The sequence below is a fragment of the Dermacentor variabilis genome, chromosome 10 (genome assembly GCF_050947875.1).
Source record: "Dermacentor variabilis isolate Ectoservices chromosome 10, ASM5094787v1, whole genome shotgun sequence".
NCBI lineage: Eukaryota > Metazoa > Arthropoda > Arachnida > Ixodida > Ixodidae > Dermacentor > Dermacentor variabilis.
In genome coordinates, this window is record NC_134577.1 from 119196063 (window position 1) to 119212883 (window position 16821).

The following is a 16821-nucleotide window of genomic DNA, read 5'->3' on the forward strand; positions in this document are numbered from 1 at the left end:
GCTGGGGTGTTGGGCAGACGGGCAAACTGCTGGTCAATACGTCGGCTTTTGGCGAGTTCCAGGCGGCGGCACTCTTTTATAACAGCATCCACCGTCGCTACATTGTTGCAAATGAGCAACTTGAAGGCGTCATCGGCAATGCCTTTGAGGATGTGGGAAACCTTGTCTGACTCAGTCATTTGGGTGTCAACTTTGCGGCATAGAGCCAAGATGTCCTGAATGTACGTGACATAGGGCTCTGTTGAGGTCTGCACACGGCCGGAAAGCGCCTTCTGCGCGGCAAGTTGGTGATCGTAGGGGTTGCCGAACAAGTCTCGAAGCTGTGTCTTAAGTGAATCCCAACTGGTGAGCTCATTTTCGTGCGTGCGACACTAAACTCGAGGTGTGCCACCGAGGTAAAAGACTACGTTGGCGAGCATAATAGTAAGGTCCCACCGGTTATTGCGGCTGACATGTTCATACAGGCTGATCCAGTCATCGACATCTTCCCCATCTTGGCTCGAGAATACGCCAGGATCACGGGGAGTGGAGAGAGTGATGTATGTCGTCGAAGTGGCAGCAGGTGTCGGAGCCGGCGGAGTCGGGTTGTCGTCGCCGGGAGCCATGAAGGAAGGCTCGACGTACCGTCCACTGCGAAGCTCCGTGACGAGGTACAGGGAACGTCCACCTCCACCAGATATGTTACGTAGGAAGACGCAGACGAAAAGCTATGTACAAGTATATTTACAAGAAAATACGCTGCGCTTGGCCAAGAGGCAACAGCCCGCGCTAGCTTCTTATCGTCGTCGTCGTCTTCACACTGCTCGCCTTTCGTGATCGCACATATTGTGCCGTAGCAATATGCATCTTACTGGCTACCATATGGAGCATGAGCATGTTTAGAAGCTTTCACCAGAAACAGAAGTGTAACTTACATGAACAGAGCACCCAAATTGATTACCACATGAGCGAGACAAGAACAAACAAAGGAGTGCCAGTGCTACGTGAGCTTGGGTTCTCCGATGCTTTTGGTGGCGATATGAACATCAACATACTACATGCATCACCTATACAGCGCGACTTTCTAAGGATATTAGAGCCTAATGCTTGCATTAACACTATTAATGAGCCCCCTCATGTCCGAAAGAACACTGAAATGTTACTTGACCTTTCTATTACAAACTACCCCACTTCCAGTGCACTTGCAGGCGTCATTGGCATACACGTCAGTGATCATCTCCCAATCTTCCTTATCACTCACCTACGTAAACCATGCGCTCATCCAATAAAGATAAGCAAGTCTCATTTCAAGATATTGCTACGTGCTATTCGAAGAAGATGATGTGAGCACTTGGATGTAGTGGGACATACCCATAAGCAGTCACTGCCAAAATGACGACGACGTCCTGCCTTGTTTGATGTTGGCTGGTTTCCATGTTGGCCAGTGCGTGCTACCCCTTGTAAACACACCACCTAAATACTTTAGTTACTGTGCTTCCACGTAATGTTTATTTGGTGGAGATGCAGGGTATTTCTGACGACAGAGCTTCGCAGTGGACACCACCTCGAGTCTACCCCAATGCCACCAGGTGAGGTTGCGTCGATGCCAGCTACACCTGCAACCACCACCCAGTTTATTGATCTCTCACAGCTCAGCGATCCTGGGACCTTTTTCGGGGCAAACAGTGTTGATGTCGATGAGTGGCTCAGCATGTACGAGTGTGTCAGCAAACAGAATGGCAGGGATCCAAACTATAATGCTAGCGAACATCATATTTTACCTCGGCGAAACTCCTGGCATCTGGTTTTGAACCCACGAGGATGATGTCACCAGCTGGGACACGTTCAAGTAGCAGCTCCATGACCTTTTCAGCAACTCGTTTGGTAGACAGCTTGCTGCCAAGAAACAGCTGGTGGTATGTACCGAAATGTAAGTTGAGCCTTACTTATTGTACATACAGGACTTGCTAGCCTTGTGCCTAACAAGCTGACCAGAAGATGTCCGAGGCTGACACGATCGCCCACATTCTAAAGGGTATCACAGACAATGCGTTCAATTTGCTCGTCTTCACCGACGTGACCACTGTTGACGGTGTCATCAAAGAGGGCCGTCATCTAAAGCAAGCGAAATGCTGGCACATCTCGCCTCAGTTCGGGCGTCTACAGAATACCTTTGCAAGGTTGTCCAGCGAGGCAACTCCTTGTCAGTCAAAGCTCGAGGCCGCATATTCAGCGTCTTAAAAACCCATTGTATCAGAGACCTCGACGCCAGATGTTTCATTGCTTGGCAGGAATTTACGAACCTTGCCTTCCGCTCTGCTTTCTGTGCCATAAACACTCCTGACACCGCCCTATACTCGGTGGACAGGCACTGACAAGATCGCCCACATTTTGAAGAGTATTGCAGACAACATGCTCAATCTGCTCACATTCACCGACATGACCCCCATTGACAGTGTCATCAAGGAGTGCTGTCATCTACAGCGTTCACCGAATACCTCTGCAAAGTCATCGTGCAAGGCAACTCCTTGTCAGCCATCCCCATTAGACGATGTGACGCACATCTTCCTGTGAGAGCTCGCATCCAACGCCTCGACGCCAGCTGTTTCATTGATCCAGGCCAATGTTTGCCAGTATTTTACAAACCTTGGCTTTCTCTCTGCTTTCTGCGCCATGAGCACTCCTGACACTGCCCTAGACTCAGTGGACAGGTCTCGTCACAGACCGTACACCCTTCATCATTGCAGAAACCCGTCGGAGTGGGGAACAGTGGACAATAAACCTATCTGTTTCTGCTGCAGCCAAGCTGGACACATTGCTCGCTACTGCTGCAGCCAGTGGCCCTCTCTGTCCCATAGCCCCTTTTCCACTTACTTTAGTTCCTTCCGTACTGCAAGCTGCTATCCGCCCCACACCGAATCCTCTTAACCCAATGTCCTGGAGGAACGTAGCGCTACACCTGGTTGCCTCTGCCACATCACCATCCTTTAGCTGTCACTATTCACCGGAAAACTACACTGCACAGCTTCTGGAGGTGAAGCTGCACCATCAACCTCGACCCAAAATCTTCTGTTGCCCTTGCGTCCACAGCGCTCCTGAAGCAGCTGAAGCAGAAGCTGGCTGCTGACGGAGGGTGCCGTGTCGGGCCTTTGCCAGAGTCAGGAGGTCGAGCCTTCGCCAGGAACTTCCGTCCTGGCGCACCATGGTCTGCCGGACAGGTGGTGTCACCTGCCAGCGCCTCATCACTGCTCGTCTGCATGCCAGACGCGGCCACATGGCACTGACACGCCAATTATGTTAGGCCTCGCCTCGGGACCAGGCTAGCACCCTCAATTGCCGCTTCAGAATTCCAGCCCGCAGGAGGACTAGTGGCAACACCAGTCACTTCCAGCGGAGCACGGCCTACCTTGGAGGCGGCAAGCATCGCCAGTGGTGCAGTGCCCGATGGGCCGGTGTCGAGCCTGGCACCACTCACAAGGCCGACCACTGCGGACCCTCTGGATAGAGCGAGGCTGTCTGAGGCAGCACCCAGCGTTGCTACACCCGGCCCGTCAACACCGGTGCCCAGGCAGAGTACTCGACAGCGGAGGCCACCGGACCGTTACTCGCCTGGGTAGCAGGCACCGTCGACCCGGCCAGGACAGAGGCGGAGCCTCGCACTTTGAACTTGGATGTTTGTTGTTGATGAACAAACTGGGGGTAAGGGGGTGTAACAAGCATGTGACGCCCCTTGGGCATAATCTTCATTGGCCGGCAGGCTTGGTGGCCTGCCAGGCTCGGTAGGCAACATTGGTCACGGCACCGCAATAAACACCGACGAGCACTGCTGCTCTGCAGTCAGTCATCGTTTGTCACCACCCCGCTGCAGAGCATCCGTCTATCAGAGGGTGCCTCGAGCCCTCCCTCGTTCACCAACCCGGGCGGATAGTGACAGCTGCTGTTATATTTCCCTCTGTCTGCGTCACGTCAATCGTTTCCATCGGTATCGTCGACCTGGATGCACCTTCTACTGATAAAGATCACGCACCATTGAAATGCTGTGCTTGTCAAGGCACCGACCATGTCCGGGTCATTTACTGAAGGTACAGATATTTGAAAAATCAAATATTAGATATTCGATTTGGGAATCAAATTATTTGAATGTTTGCTATTTGATTCGAAACTGAATACTCCAGTATTCACATGCCTCTACTTATTTGCCTAAAAGGTCAAATTTCAATGGCACAAAATTTGATTACTAAATTTGGAAGTGTACTTCCAACAATGTAAAAAGTGATAGCCGCTCCGTTAGTAGAAGTGCACTGGCAGGGGCATGGCGAGGTGTTCAATATATCAGATGCTGGCACCTCGATTTCTCAAGGGTTGGTAAAGCTGACATGGTGAAATTTTCTCACAATTTAGGTTTTTGCTTTTGCTATGAGAGTTAAATCTAGCACAGTTATTTCACTCCATATATTTTTGGTCAAAAGTAATTGCCTAGTTACCACCCTGCTCAAGGGTCACTGACAAGTTCTGTATTTAGGATATCACAGCGACACTGTTGCAATTTGCACCCAACCTGATTGTTTCACACAAGTGTAGGCGAGTCAAGCCTTTTTAGAGCAGGAAGTGCCTCTGCTAAGGAGCTCACCATTTTCTTTTACAGAGGAGCTCCTCTTGGATGAGTCCCTCCTTGTCCCACTGTCCTCATCACTGCCATCCGAATGCAATTCCTCTGCGTCGGCAGTAAACATGTCCGGCTCATCACTGTTTGCTGGGCAGCCCCCAAATTCCTGCTGCATATAGTTCGCCATCTTGTTATCGATGACTGGCTCATTCGTTCCATCCTGCATGAGAGAACAGTTTAAGAAAGGGCATGAGGTAAATTGTGGCAAGACTACCTCTATATGCACCCACACAGCCCCAGTCTTCATTTAACAGACGTCCACAGAAACACTGTGGTCGTCCTGGACCCTGGGGGCTCCTGGGCCATTCCTTGAGCTAGGTGAAAACACACACTTTGCAGATAGCATACACCGCTATGAACACTGTCACCTTTTTCTCCATCACTCTTCTGAATAGAATTCTTTTCCTATTTGGGGCTGTCATATATCGTCATGTAGCTGATTCCCACACATGGTTGCTGTTGGCCAATACCTGACATCAACCCAGTGCGAGCTGACTATTATCTGCTTATGCCCAGTCACGCCTGCCCATATAGGAATGAAACTTTGGCCACACTACTTACTGGGATTTCGTAGCCGCCGGCTCTCACTAATTTTGATTTGAGTCACTCAACTAGCCTCAACCTATGCAAAACTTAAGCCCATTCTATTTTTTTCAATGCCAGCCAAATGCAGCCAATCCGACCGTTCACCACCCTCTTCTATCATCTTTTCCTACTCTTTCTCATCAACCAGCGCTCGCACCTGCTTTATGGTTGTGGGGGGGAGTACCATCTGGGTGGCGCCTCACGACGGAAGTCTGAGGAAGCCTGACAGATGCGTGATAACCTGACAGATGCAGGGACGGAGCATCTACCGTTTTTCCATCAGACCGGCAGCGGCACAAGCCCTGACGCACACGTGACGCAAGCAGCTGTACCATCTGGGTATCGTTGCATTGCGGCCGCTCACTTAACTAAGGTGCACCAACAGCTCCCATTGGGGAGCATGCAATTGCACTGGCATTGAAAAAATAGAAGAGGCGATGGTATTTACAAAGGATGCAGATACAGAACATGAGAAGTGAGGTAAATACCACGTTCGAAGTATTTTCATTATTATATTCCTGGCAGTTACTATACTCATTCAAAGGCATTTTTGAGGCTTAAATAAATGTGGTTCATTGGCCCCTTTAACCTGACAGACTCAGTGTGACCGACAGTGCACGGTTAACTCTCCGATTCTTAGGTAACAAGTACTACAGATCGTTGGGCAAGTTGTACAAGTTAGCTTCAATGCAACAAAGACAACAACAACCTAATGCACTACTTCCAAATTTTTGTTTACAAGTTGTGGGGGTTCCGCTCTGCGTGCGGCTAGGGCTGAAGGCAAGCTCCGGATCTAGCCCCACGCAGTCGCTTCGTGATACTGATATCGACAGCTAATGGCATTCGCCCGTTGAATGAGTTTCCAGAACTCGTGCAAGCGTGACTTGCATAATCTTGATGACAGGGGCTTGGCAGAAAGCTGATAAATCGAAAAAATTTTTTAAATGAAATGTAATAAGCGAAAAATTTGTCATAATTGCTGTTATGAACTTTTTAATAATTTGATGACATGTATCATGATAGTTGAGGTAGTTTGTGCAGCTATATTCTTGTTCTCTGTCTCCGACTGGACGATAGCACTTCTAGTCGGGCATGCTTACAAATGCTCGTCTGTCTTTTTTTTTTTCATTTCTGCATATTGTTTTCAAACTGGTGCTGTGTTGAAGCCTATCCACCAACCACGCTACTCTGTAGCTTCATCAGCGGAGAATGAGAAGCGAAAAGTGCACTGGACCAACGAGAAGATGTGCACGCTGCATAACATATGGGATTTGCACAGGAAGAAGTGCAACCTAAAAGTATACATGTCGATTACTGAGTGCCTGTATGCACAAGGTACCGATAAACATCGCTATCAAGTGCGAGTGCTATTTTGTATACCTGTGTAGACAGGGAATGCAAGACTGCAATGACATTCGGTATGAATGTCATTTACTGTGAATGACATTACGCATGCCATGTGACAGAGGTATAACACCACCAATGACAGCATCCACAGAATTCTAAAGCAGGAGCACATTACAATCAACTGTGCACACATAGCTCCCTTCCATGGATTTGGGACTCTCTGTACTTGCTTGTTTAGGGACAAATCCTTTGGCTCGGCTGCAGAGCTACTATGGCAGCAGAAAGAGCAAAAATCATGCCCAGAAAGCTCATTTTTTTTGCAAAACAGTAATGCAGCCACCTCATGCAGTCTGCCCTGCCAGGAAAGTGACACCGCACCCCAATTTGGAAGGCCCCAATGGGTCCAAAGCTGCCTTACTCCACTGGAGCACAATACGAACAAACTTCAACAATCACTGATGCTAAGTGCACAGGTGGACAAAAATATTAGCTGCAGCCAGCCAACAGAAAAACAGGACTCTCACCGAACTGCTGTCTGTCTCAGACTTGCTGCTGTCATACTCCCCCAGGCTGCTCTTTTCATCCGCTTCCTCTGCACAACAGAACAGTGTTGGCTTGAAAAGGTGCACTGTGAGTCATTTAACAGGGAAAAAAATAAATTTGCCAGATGCATAATCTGAAAAGAATAGCTGCGAGTGGAAATATGCCTCAAAGCAGCTTTTGTAATCCGAAAGTAAAGCGTAGCCAAAAGTGACTGAAAAAGATCCTTTGTGGCTTGACTTAAGGAGCCGCATTTCAAAGAAAAGAAAGTTCATACGGAAGATTTCTTTCTCCACTGGTATCCACACTTACTGGGTTTTCAGTCTAACTTGAGAATTTGGTAGATAAAAGATGATGGTGGTGGTGGTGGTTATGTTACAGCAGGTAGGGTTAGCCTGGCATACATAGCCGGCAATTGTTCCACCTGAGCCTCCTATGAGTGTCACAGTGCGTGTCACCAGATGTCCAAGAGCCCTGTGTCTCGAATGAAGGCAATCAGCAGTCGTTGCGTCCTCTTCCTGATTGCCGCAGGCCCTCCGGGTAGATAAAAAGAATCTTCCTAAATTCAACCTGTTTTACAATAAAACTGCCCTATAGCAGAGGCAGTGCCAAAATTATTTACTTTCCTTTCAACGCCAGTTAAGCCAAAGGCAATGCTATGCAACCCATTATTTGTCAGGAGCTCCTCTTCCACCCCAACCACGCATCCATATCAACACTATCTTCAGTCACCCCTGATTAAGCACGCTGGAAGAGCTACTATAATGAACTCGGCAGGGGGAAGCATGTGAAACCTTCAATCAAAGTGTTCAGGGGGGTAAGTCTGGTGCATTATCAGGTAGCCAATGGGTGTTTCCTTAGCCGCGTCACATGCCACCACATTTTGGACTAACTAGTGCAAAACTGTAGATAAACTTTTCTTTGAAACTACGATGGGTTTGTTCACATTTTCATACATGAAACAAGCAGCCATGTTTGTTCATTTCACTGCCTCATCTTTCACTGCTGGTTATTTTAAATACAGTTAAACCTCAATATAACGAACTTCAATATAACGAAATTCTCGATATAACGAAGTATTTAACTTTTCATAACCTCTTGTCCACAGAACACCATGTATTTAGAAACTCAATATAACGAAGTGCATTTGTATGCAATTTCAATATAACAAAATGTCACTGCCGCCAGAAAGAAATGCAGAGAAAATAAATGGAGACTTCTGCTGACGCAGATGGTCAGATAACTGAATTACAGGCAGCTGCTTGCAAACACACCTCTCAAACCGCATGCCGCGGACAAGAGTGACAGCCAAAGTGAAGCCGCGTTGTGTTCCGTATTTCTTTATTCAATGATTACCCCGCTTAGCCCGAAGGCGCTATAGCAGGGGGGTTACAATGTTAAAAAAAAACATCTTCACTGACACAGCACACTTGCTGACTTGATAGGCGATTCCATTTGCTAATGGAACAAACAAAATATGAATTAGCATAAATATTAGTTGTAGCGTGGTATTCTAGAATCTTGAAACGATGATCAGTACGAGCAAAAAATTAATGAGGCCTGTGTAAGTATGTTTACTTTCGAATTTACTATGAAATATTTGATAAAGGAGTTTCAGTCGCAATTTTTTTTCGCCGAGAGGAAAGAATTTCCCATTCTATTTAACTTTTTATATTGGTACAGCTATCGGTTCCTGAGTACCGGCATAAGACAAACCTTGCTTCTCTGTTCTGGATTTTTTCAAGTTTACTACTTGAAAAACTACTTGGTGTCTACTACTTGGTGTCTACTACTTGGTGTCTACTACTTGGTGTCTACTACTTGGTGTCTACTACTTGGTGTCTTTTGCCAAGGCTTTCACACAGCACAAGCGTCTTCGAGCATTGGTGGAACATATGTTAGGTAAGCAGTTGATTTCAAACAAGGCGGCACGTGTCTGATTTCACCGTATAATGTTTAGTCCTAGTGGTCTTAGCCACCACTATGTCAACGTGAGCATTCTATGAACAATTGGCTGAGAATAATTTTAGCTTCACTATGTTATTGCTGAAGATATACTCAGAGGTTAGCTTGTGTCTTTACGTGTAAAAGTAACATGAACACATTTTTTAGTATTGAAGTTCATTCTCCATCTTGTATACCATTCAAGAGCACATGATAAGTCACCTTAGCACAGTGCAACATCAGCTTCCTTTCTAATTTTCCTATATGAGATGCAGTCATCAGCAAACAACCATATACTAGACATAATTCCTGAACAAATGTCATTTATATATATCAAAAATAAAAGTGGCCCCAAAACTGAGCCCTGTGGGACACCCGATGCGATATCTACGAAACTGGATTTCTTGCCTATTCATACTAGCCACGGTCGGCGGAATGATAGATAGTTTTCAATCCAAGCTAGAACTGTATGGTCGATATTTAGTGATGCTAGTTTTCCTAAAAGCAAAGGGTGTGAAACAGTATCAAACGCCTTTTGAACGTCCAGGAAAAGTCAATCAATTTGTCCGCCGGTGTCGATATGAGATACAACAAGGTCATGATAAAATTCAATCAGTTGTGTTGTGCAAGATAGACCCTTAAGGAAACCATGTTGTTGTGAAGCCAGTACATTATTTGTCAGTAAATGTGTCATTATCTCTTTATATAAAAAAGTGTTCAAATAATTTACATGGCATGGACATAAGTGAAATGGGCCTATAGTTATTTACATCTTTTTTCGACCCACCTTTATGAGTGGGGACGATGTGCGCAATTTTTCAGTCATCCAGGAAGGCACCCGAAGATAAAGACTTGGTGTAGAGTATGTAGAGATAAAGAGAAATTGGTTCAGAACATTGCTTTAGAATTCAAGGAGAAATGCCGCTTGGTCCATTTGCCTTATTATCGTTAATTTTGTTTAGTCATGCTTTGATTCCATTCACGTTTAGCTCTACTGATTTTATAGTTGGAACGGAACTTGTGCATGGTGAGGGTCTAAAGCTGTGTTTTGGCAAATATACCAAACGAAGTTAATTATTTAGGCAAGTAGCTTTCTCAATGTCATCTAAAAACTTCTCATTATTAAAAACAACTTCGCTGATGCCCGCTGGATCTGTCTGTAGCCTTTCATATATTGACAGAATGCCTTGGCAATCCTTTTTATTTCCCTGCCAAGTTTATCAAAGTAGCACCCCCTAGCAATCCTTAAGTTTTGTTTGTACTCATGGGTAACAGCACGCAAACTTTTTAAGTGATTCAGGACAACATTCATTTGGGCTAGATGGTGCATACTTGAATTAGGAAGGAACAGCGCCCACTAAGACGATCACCAAGACAGTCCTGTGTCGTTCTCCCTCTCGCGATCATCTTAGTTGGCGCTGTTCCTAATATCAAAGTGATGATTGTTATTAGTTCTTTGGTGTTTTAAACATACACGCCTTCTATCAACTATTTTTAAGATACGCCTAGTCATCCATGGTTTGTTATGCTTTTTGCCAGCAGCGGGGAGCAAATGCTTTGCGTGCACTCTACCCCCGCGGCTGATAGCGTCGCCTGCACTGGGACACAACTATTGGGAAAAGTGCCGGCAGCTACGGCCGATTTCAAGATGCCGTTTCATCTGCGAAGCAGCTCCTTCCTGCTGCTGCCAGCAGGTGGCGACACAAGTCTGTGCCAGGGCAGGCTTTTCAGGCGTCATTTTTTCCATAGGCGAAAACAGTTGCTCATTTTTTGTCTTAAAAAACAGGCGACTAATCGTGCCAAGTGTTATACTAAACGAAGTCGACAACAAAATGCGATCATTCTACAAAATTTGAGCAAGAATAGTGCAGCGGCGAGTGCAAAATCTGTTTTTGAACACGCGCAGCCAAATATTCAGGAACCTGTAAGCTATTTCACTGCGTGTTTAGTATTGGAGGTTGTGTAATCTTGAGTTGTAATTTTGAGTAATCCTGTTGGAGTGAGAGGCAGACGAAGCATTCGCTCCCTGCTACCGCCACTTTTCCTGATAGCATTGTCCCAGTGCAGGTTAAGCTATCAGCTGCGGGGGCGAAGTGCACGCGAAAGCGTGGCCGGCCTTGCTTAATTCGTACGATCGAGAAGATATTGTCAATGTACGTGGCATGAAACTATCATTCAACGGCGACTCCCAAATTTATCAAAATGAATTGTTTTCTCATTCAAGTTTGCTTTTTCCAACTGCCCAATAATTTGGAAACTTTTGGAGCCCCTTTCCATGTAAAAAAAATTGATCGGTAACTGTACTTATTTGCATAAAAGGTCCGATTTCAATAGAGGGAAATTTTGATAGAATGAAACAAATTGCCGATTTTACCGACTTCGTTACATTCAGGTTTAACTGCATCAATCCACAGCAAATCATCAACCCTTTCATTACGGCCTCATCTTTCAGTGCTGGTTCTTTTAAATATAAGTCTAAAGGAATACGCACTTAGTTTCATGCGCACTCACGGTCAAATGCAGGCATTCAGCTCATCACCACCACTTACAGCTATTGCACATTGAAACGGAATCCTGGATCACATTGTATCCATCTCTGACTGTGAAACATACCGCGATAACCTGAATTTGTTGCGTGTTAATATTGTATAATGATGTTACACTTTGCTATTTTTCTGTCATGTAATTACTTTTGCCCCCTCACTCAATGCCCTTCAATGGACCTGTAAGGTATTGTGAATAAATAAATAAATAAATAAATAAATAAATAAATAAATAAATAAATAAATACATCGTCAAACCTTTCAACCTTTTACTATATTAGTATGTATATCCATGTCTTGGAAATTTTCGCTTTATTTATCCTTTGAGGGTCATCTCCATTTACATGTAAAGTGGTGGAAAAAAAGTCTCAAATGGGCTGCCAGAACTCCACAAATCAAATAAGGAGCACTGCTATTCTATTCACCAACGATGCTTTATGCTCTTTTTTTGTCTTACCTCCTGTACTGCATGTCTACCAGCCAGTTTACTAGGACTTTTCCACCATTGCAAATCACCATTTGCTATCCTCCATATGTCCTCTCGTAAAATAGTATGTTACTTTGTGCTTTCTAGCCTTGAGAAAAATATGGACAAAAATGTAGCTCCATGTCGCCTCCAAAGTGCAATGTTTCTTGCCATTTGTTTGTTTTTCCCATTCACTACCACGGACACTGGAACTGTTTTGCTTGAGGCGGACACCTGAACTATGCCAAAGCACAAGTGCACGCAAATGACACCGTCCAGAAAATGCAAAGTGTGACCGTGCGGCATCTCCGCGAGTATGGAGGTTACATTTCTCCATGTGCATAGCTAGTACAGCTGCAGAAAGAAGAATGAATGAAAGAGGTGCACACAGAAAGAAGGAAGAGACACACCTCCATTGCTAGGTGACACTTTTCTGGACACAGCATGTGCTCGGAAAACCTGATGAGTCGTCTACTCCGCAATAGATTTAAAAAAAAATAATTTCTGCTCGCCCCCATTTGTTTTTCTCGGGTGCCGTCTCAGGTTCTCAGAACCCATGTGCCGTGCCGTCCGCTATCTGCGCCTTGTCGTTTGCTAGTCTGCTGTTTCGTCTGCTGTGAAGGATACGCGGAAATATAAGAATCCCCAGATTTTGGATTATTAGTTTGTTGTACTGAGGCATTGACATGACAAGAAAACTGAATAGCATTCGTTATTCTGAAAAGTTCGGTATTCTGAAGTTCGTAGTACTGAAAAATCTTTACATTAAAACTATAAGAAGACAGTAGGGGATCTCTCAAAACTTTGTTAACCTGAAAGGTTTGTTAATGTGGTGTTCGTAGAAACGAGGTTTCATTGTATACTACTGCTCTTCAGTTTACTTCAAGCCATGACTATGGGATTGCGAAGCGACGGATCCCAACACAGAATACCAACATATGCTGGTTTATTCCTTGAGAAAATAATGAATATAAAATGCATGACAGCAGTGCCCTAGGGGAGCAGCAGCTGCAGCTGCGATCCGGCAATCCATGAACTGCACAGCAAGTCTGGTTGAGTAATCCGTATGGTAAGCAGTGGCTTTTCTGTGGCACGCAGGCTGCTTGCATGTACATGTTGCTGTTACTGAGGACGATGATGTGTGCAGATGTGGAAGGCATGAATTACTGTATGCGGTGAAGGCTTTCGTAGAGCTTTGAGTGCAGCTTCAGTGATAGTTTATCGTGACATGACCGCCACACAAAGTAGAGAGACCTCAGGGTGGACAGAAGCTGATGAAGTGCACCCAGCATATAGAACTGGTGGTGTATGATGAGGGTGAACATTTCAAGGGGTGATAGACTACTGGAGTGCCACTGGGCATTGGTGGTTCGTTGGAAAGAATGTATGATGGCGTCAGTCTGTCAACGGAGACGTGGACGTCCTTGTCTTTGATGCGGACGGTGAATTCTCTCGTCTTGATGGACAACACGGTAGGGTACAGTGTTATGCAGCTAGAAAGAAGCATGGATGGTGTTGTAGTGCCCACCGACACCGCAACGCAGGGACACTAAGATCGGCACTCTCAGCCGATGTCTTGGTGTCGGTTGCAAAAGACGAGAAAATAAAGATGGGCAGCGCATGCTCGATGCGCAAGCACGGCACGGGCAATGCTGTTCCAGAAGCCTGTTATGCTGGTCCTCTTGTTCTGATGCTCCGCTGCAACTCCTCAGTTCCCGACAGTGATGACTCCGGCCTAAGAGATGACAAACCCCAGAAACGTACCACCCTCAGGCAACCTTCTGCCTGATGCTGCCTCGCACCCACGAGATGTTGCAGCTCTCCAGCTCTGCTAAATCCACATTCTTGGTGCAAGAACCCACAGATTTGGTTTGCCCAGGTCGAAGCCATCTTTGATCTGCGTAACATCACCTCGGAGACGTCTCGGTTGCACCACTTACTTTGCAACCTCTGCATTCCTAGCATTCTGCACTTGTACCTGCACACTGATCCCACCATGCTCGTACGCTATAATCCTCAAAGACCTTCCTGAACTCATGAGGCCCAGCAATTTAAATCAGCATTGCCATTTGTTGGGCGGGTTGGTAAAGTGACTTGGAAAGCATATTTAGTGCCAGCAAACAAGGACCGACGGGAGATGACACCACAATTTCAATCAACAACTTGATTTTCTGATTTTCAGGAAACATCCTCCTATTTAACGCATGCACCCAATTTAAATCAGCCACTCAAGCAAAGCGTAACCCACCACATCGTCATTCGTGATCCACCCGTCACAGCTCATCCGTGCCACTTCTACGGTGAGCGTCTGGTCATTACTAAACAGGAATTCGATACCATGCTCCAGCTGGGCATTACTCATCCTTTGTCAAGCACTTGGGCATCGCCATTCCATCTGGAGCCCAAGAAAGAATCAGGTGACTGGCATCCATGTGGCTGCTACTAGGTGCTCGATGCTCACACGGTCCACGATAGCTATCCCCTTCCACACATCCAAGATTTTACAGGTCACTTGGAAGTATCCAAGATCTTTAGCAAAGTGGACCTTGTCAAGGTGTATCACCAAATCCTCGTTAAACCTGCCAATATCCCTAAGAGAGCCATTACTTCACCCTTTGGCCTATTTGAGTATGTACGTATGCCTTCTGGGCTATGCACTGCAGCTCAAATGTGCCAAAGATTCATTGCCGAGGTAACACGTGGCCTCCTTTCTATATTTGCCTACATCAATGACATCCTCGTCATGAGTTTAACTCCACAAGATCATGAGCATCACCTCTGCTAACTCAACAAGTTCAACAATCTGGCCTGGCTGTCAACCCCCAGAAATGTGTCTTCAGGTGTTCCGAGCTCGAATTTCTGAGCCACCCCATCTCGGCACTAGGAATTCGTCCATTGTCCTTTCACATAGAGGCAGTGAAAGACTTCCCAGCACCGACTACTCTACGTCAGCTGCACGAGTCTCGGGCTTAGTGAATTTCTCACGCTGCTTTATTCCACACTGCACCGAGCTTCTGCACCCTGACTGACCTTCGTGCAACTAAGGGCTCCTCATCCACGATTTCTTGGTCCCCCACAGCTCAAATGAGTAAGGAGCAAGGCGCAATGTGCAAAGTGACCAGGACAGAAGAAGAACACAAACGACAGGACCGGCGCCACTCGAGACTGGCAAGTTGAGACGACGATCAAGTCGACACACAAAATGGCAGGATCAGTGTGAAAGCTTCGTTGAAAGACAGGGCCCAATGTAGAAGAAATATACTTAAGTGAAACTCTTGCTTGGGCTAGTTGGTTCATGCTTGAATGAGTAAGGAGCACGGCGCAATATATCAGGACAGAAGAACACAAATGACAGGACCGGCGCTACTCGAGACTGGCAAGATGAGACGGCAATCAAGTTGACGCACAAAATGGCAGGATCGGTGTGAAAGCTTTGTTGAAAGAAAGCTTTCGCACTGATCCATGCTTCTGCGAGACCGTCTTGTGAGGTCTCGCTTGAACGCGACACCGTTCACGTGACCGTACGCACGAACGACTAGGCGTTGGTGTCCAGCATGGGGCGAACATATTTGCTCTTTATCCGGTCGCGGTGAGTCGGACTTCCGCGATTTGTTGTGCGCCTATTGGAATGTTTTGTGGATAGCAACTCAGCTAGCAGGCATTAGTTTATGAAAGGTGCAATAAATGCCCTTGTGATTGTTTGCCCTACTGTGTTGTCGTTCCTTTGTCCCAAGAGCACGGGTGAGAATCCCACAAATGCCATCTATATCATGCTCCTCAACATGTAAAATTATTAGCCTACAAATCATTTGTCAGGTCAAAACTAGAATTTGCATCACCTATTTGGAATCCTCATCAAGCATACCTTATTGATGATTTCAAATCTGTACAATATTGTGCCACTCGTTTCATTCCCTCGTTACATTCTTTTGATATCAGCGTTCCCTCCTTAAAAACTGCATCCGCATTATCCACCTTATAGCTCCGTCGCATTGCCAGCCTATCTTCGTTTCACAAATTCTTTCATAGCCCTATGCGCATCACACCTTATATCCTTCCCCCTACATGCATATCTCACCACAGCAGCCATTGGCTACAGGTTGCCCGTCCCGGCTCACGTGCTGTCACGTTCTCAAATACTTTTTTCCCTCGCACAGCTGCAGACTAGAACGGCCTTCCTAGCAACGTTGCTGTCATCATGTGCCCATCGCAATTCTTTGAAAATGTAAAAAAGCTTCCTGTCATTGTGACTACGTATTTTTATTCTTGCCACCCCTTATCTAAAACCCCATTTATTGGGGCCTTTAAGGTAATAAAATGAAATGATGTCTTAGCATGCTTTTCACACTTGACGTCACGTTCAGTTGGCTTTTTTTTTTTTTTTTTTAGAATGGAAGACAAGTAGCTGGGACAGTCCAGAAATATTTATGAGGCGGCGTTTGGCAACTAAACCAGCCATTACCTGATCAATGTTATTTGCGCACCACTTGGAATGAGGACCGGGGGATGACAGACTCAAGCACAACATTGATCATGAATTGTAACAAACTACAGTAGCCCAAACCAGCACCCTTCTAAGGCCAGTTCGATTTGTCTAGAAGGACTTTGCCCCCTAGTTCCATGTCGCTCTCTGACAAGTGCTTCTCGTGAGCACAGTCACGAGACATATGCTCCCAAACTTCTCTCGGGAATGCATGAGCCCACACGTGCAACCGTACCGAGTGACTAAGAACCATCAAGGTAATTAGCTT

At 45.9% G+C, this 16821-nt stretch overlaps 1 protein-coding gene across 2 annotated transcripts in view; it reads right to left on the reverse strand.

The window, feature by feature from the left end:
- The window catches only part of LOC142560922 (uncharacterized), a 384720-nt gene that overhangs the window by 309675 nt on the left and 58224 nt on the right, over nt 1-16821 (reverse strand). For both annotated transcript variants that reach the window (XM_075673344.1, XM_075673343.1), the window contains exons 7-8: nt 7102-7169; nt 4610-4805 (exon numbers count right to left, since the gene is read on the reverse strand). In XM_075673344.1, coding sequence (XP_075529459.1) covers nt 4610-4805; nt 7102-7169 — 264 coding nt within the window. The remainder of the gene's footprint in view (nt 1-4609; nt 4806-7101; nt 7170-16821) is intronic.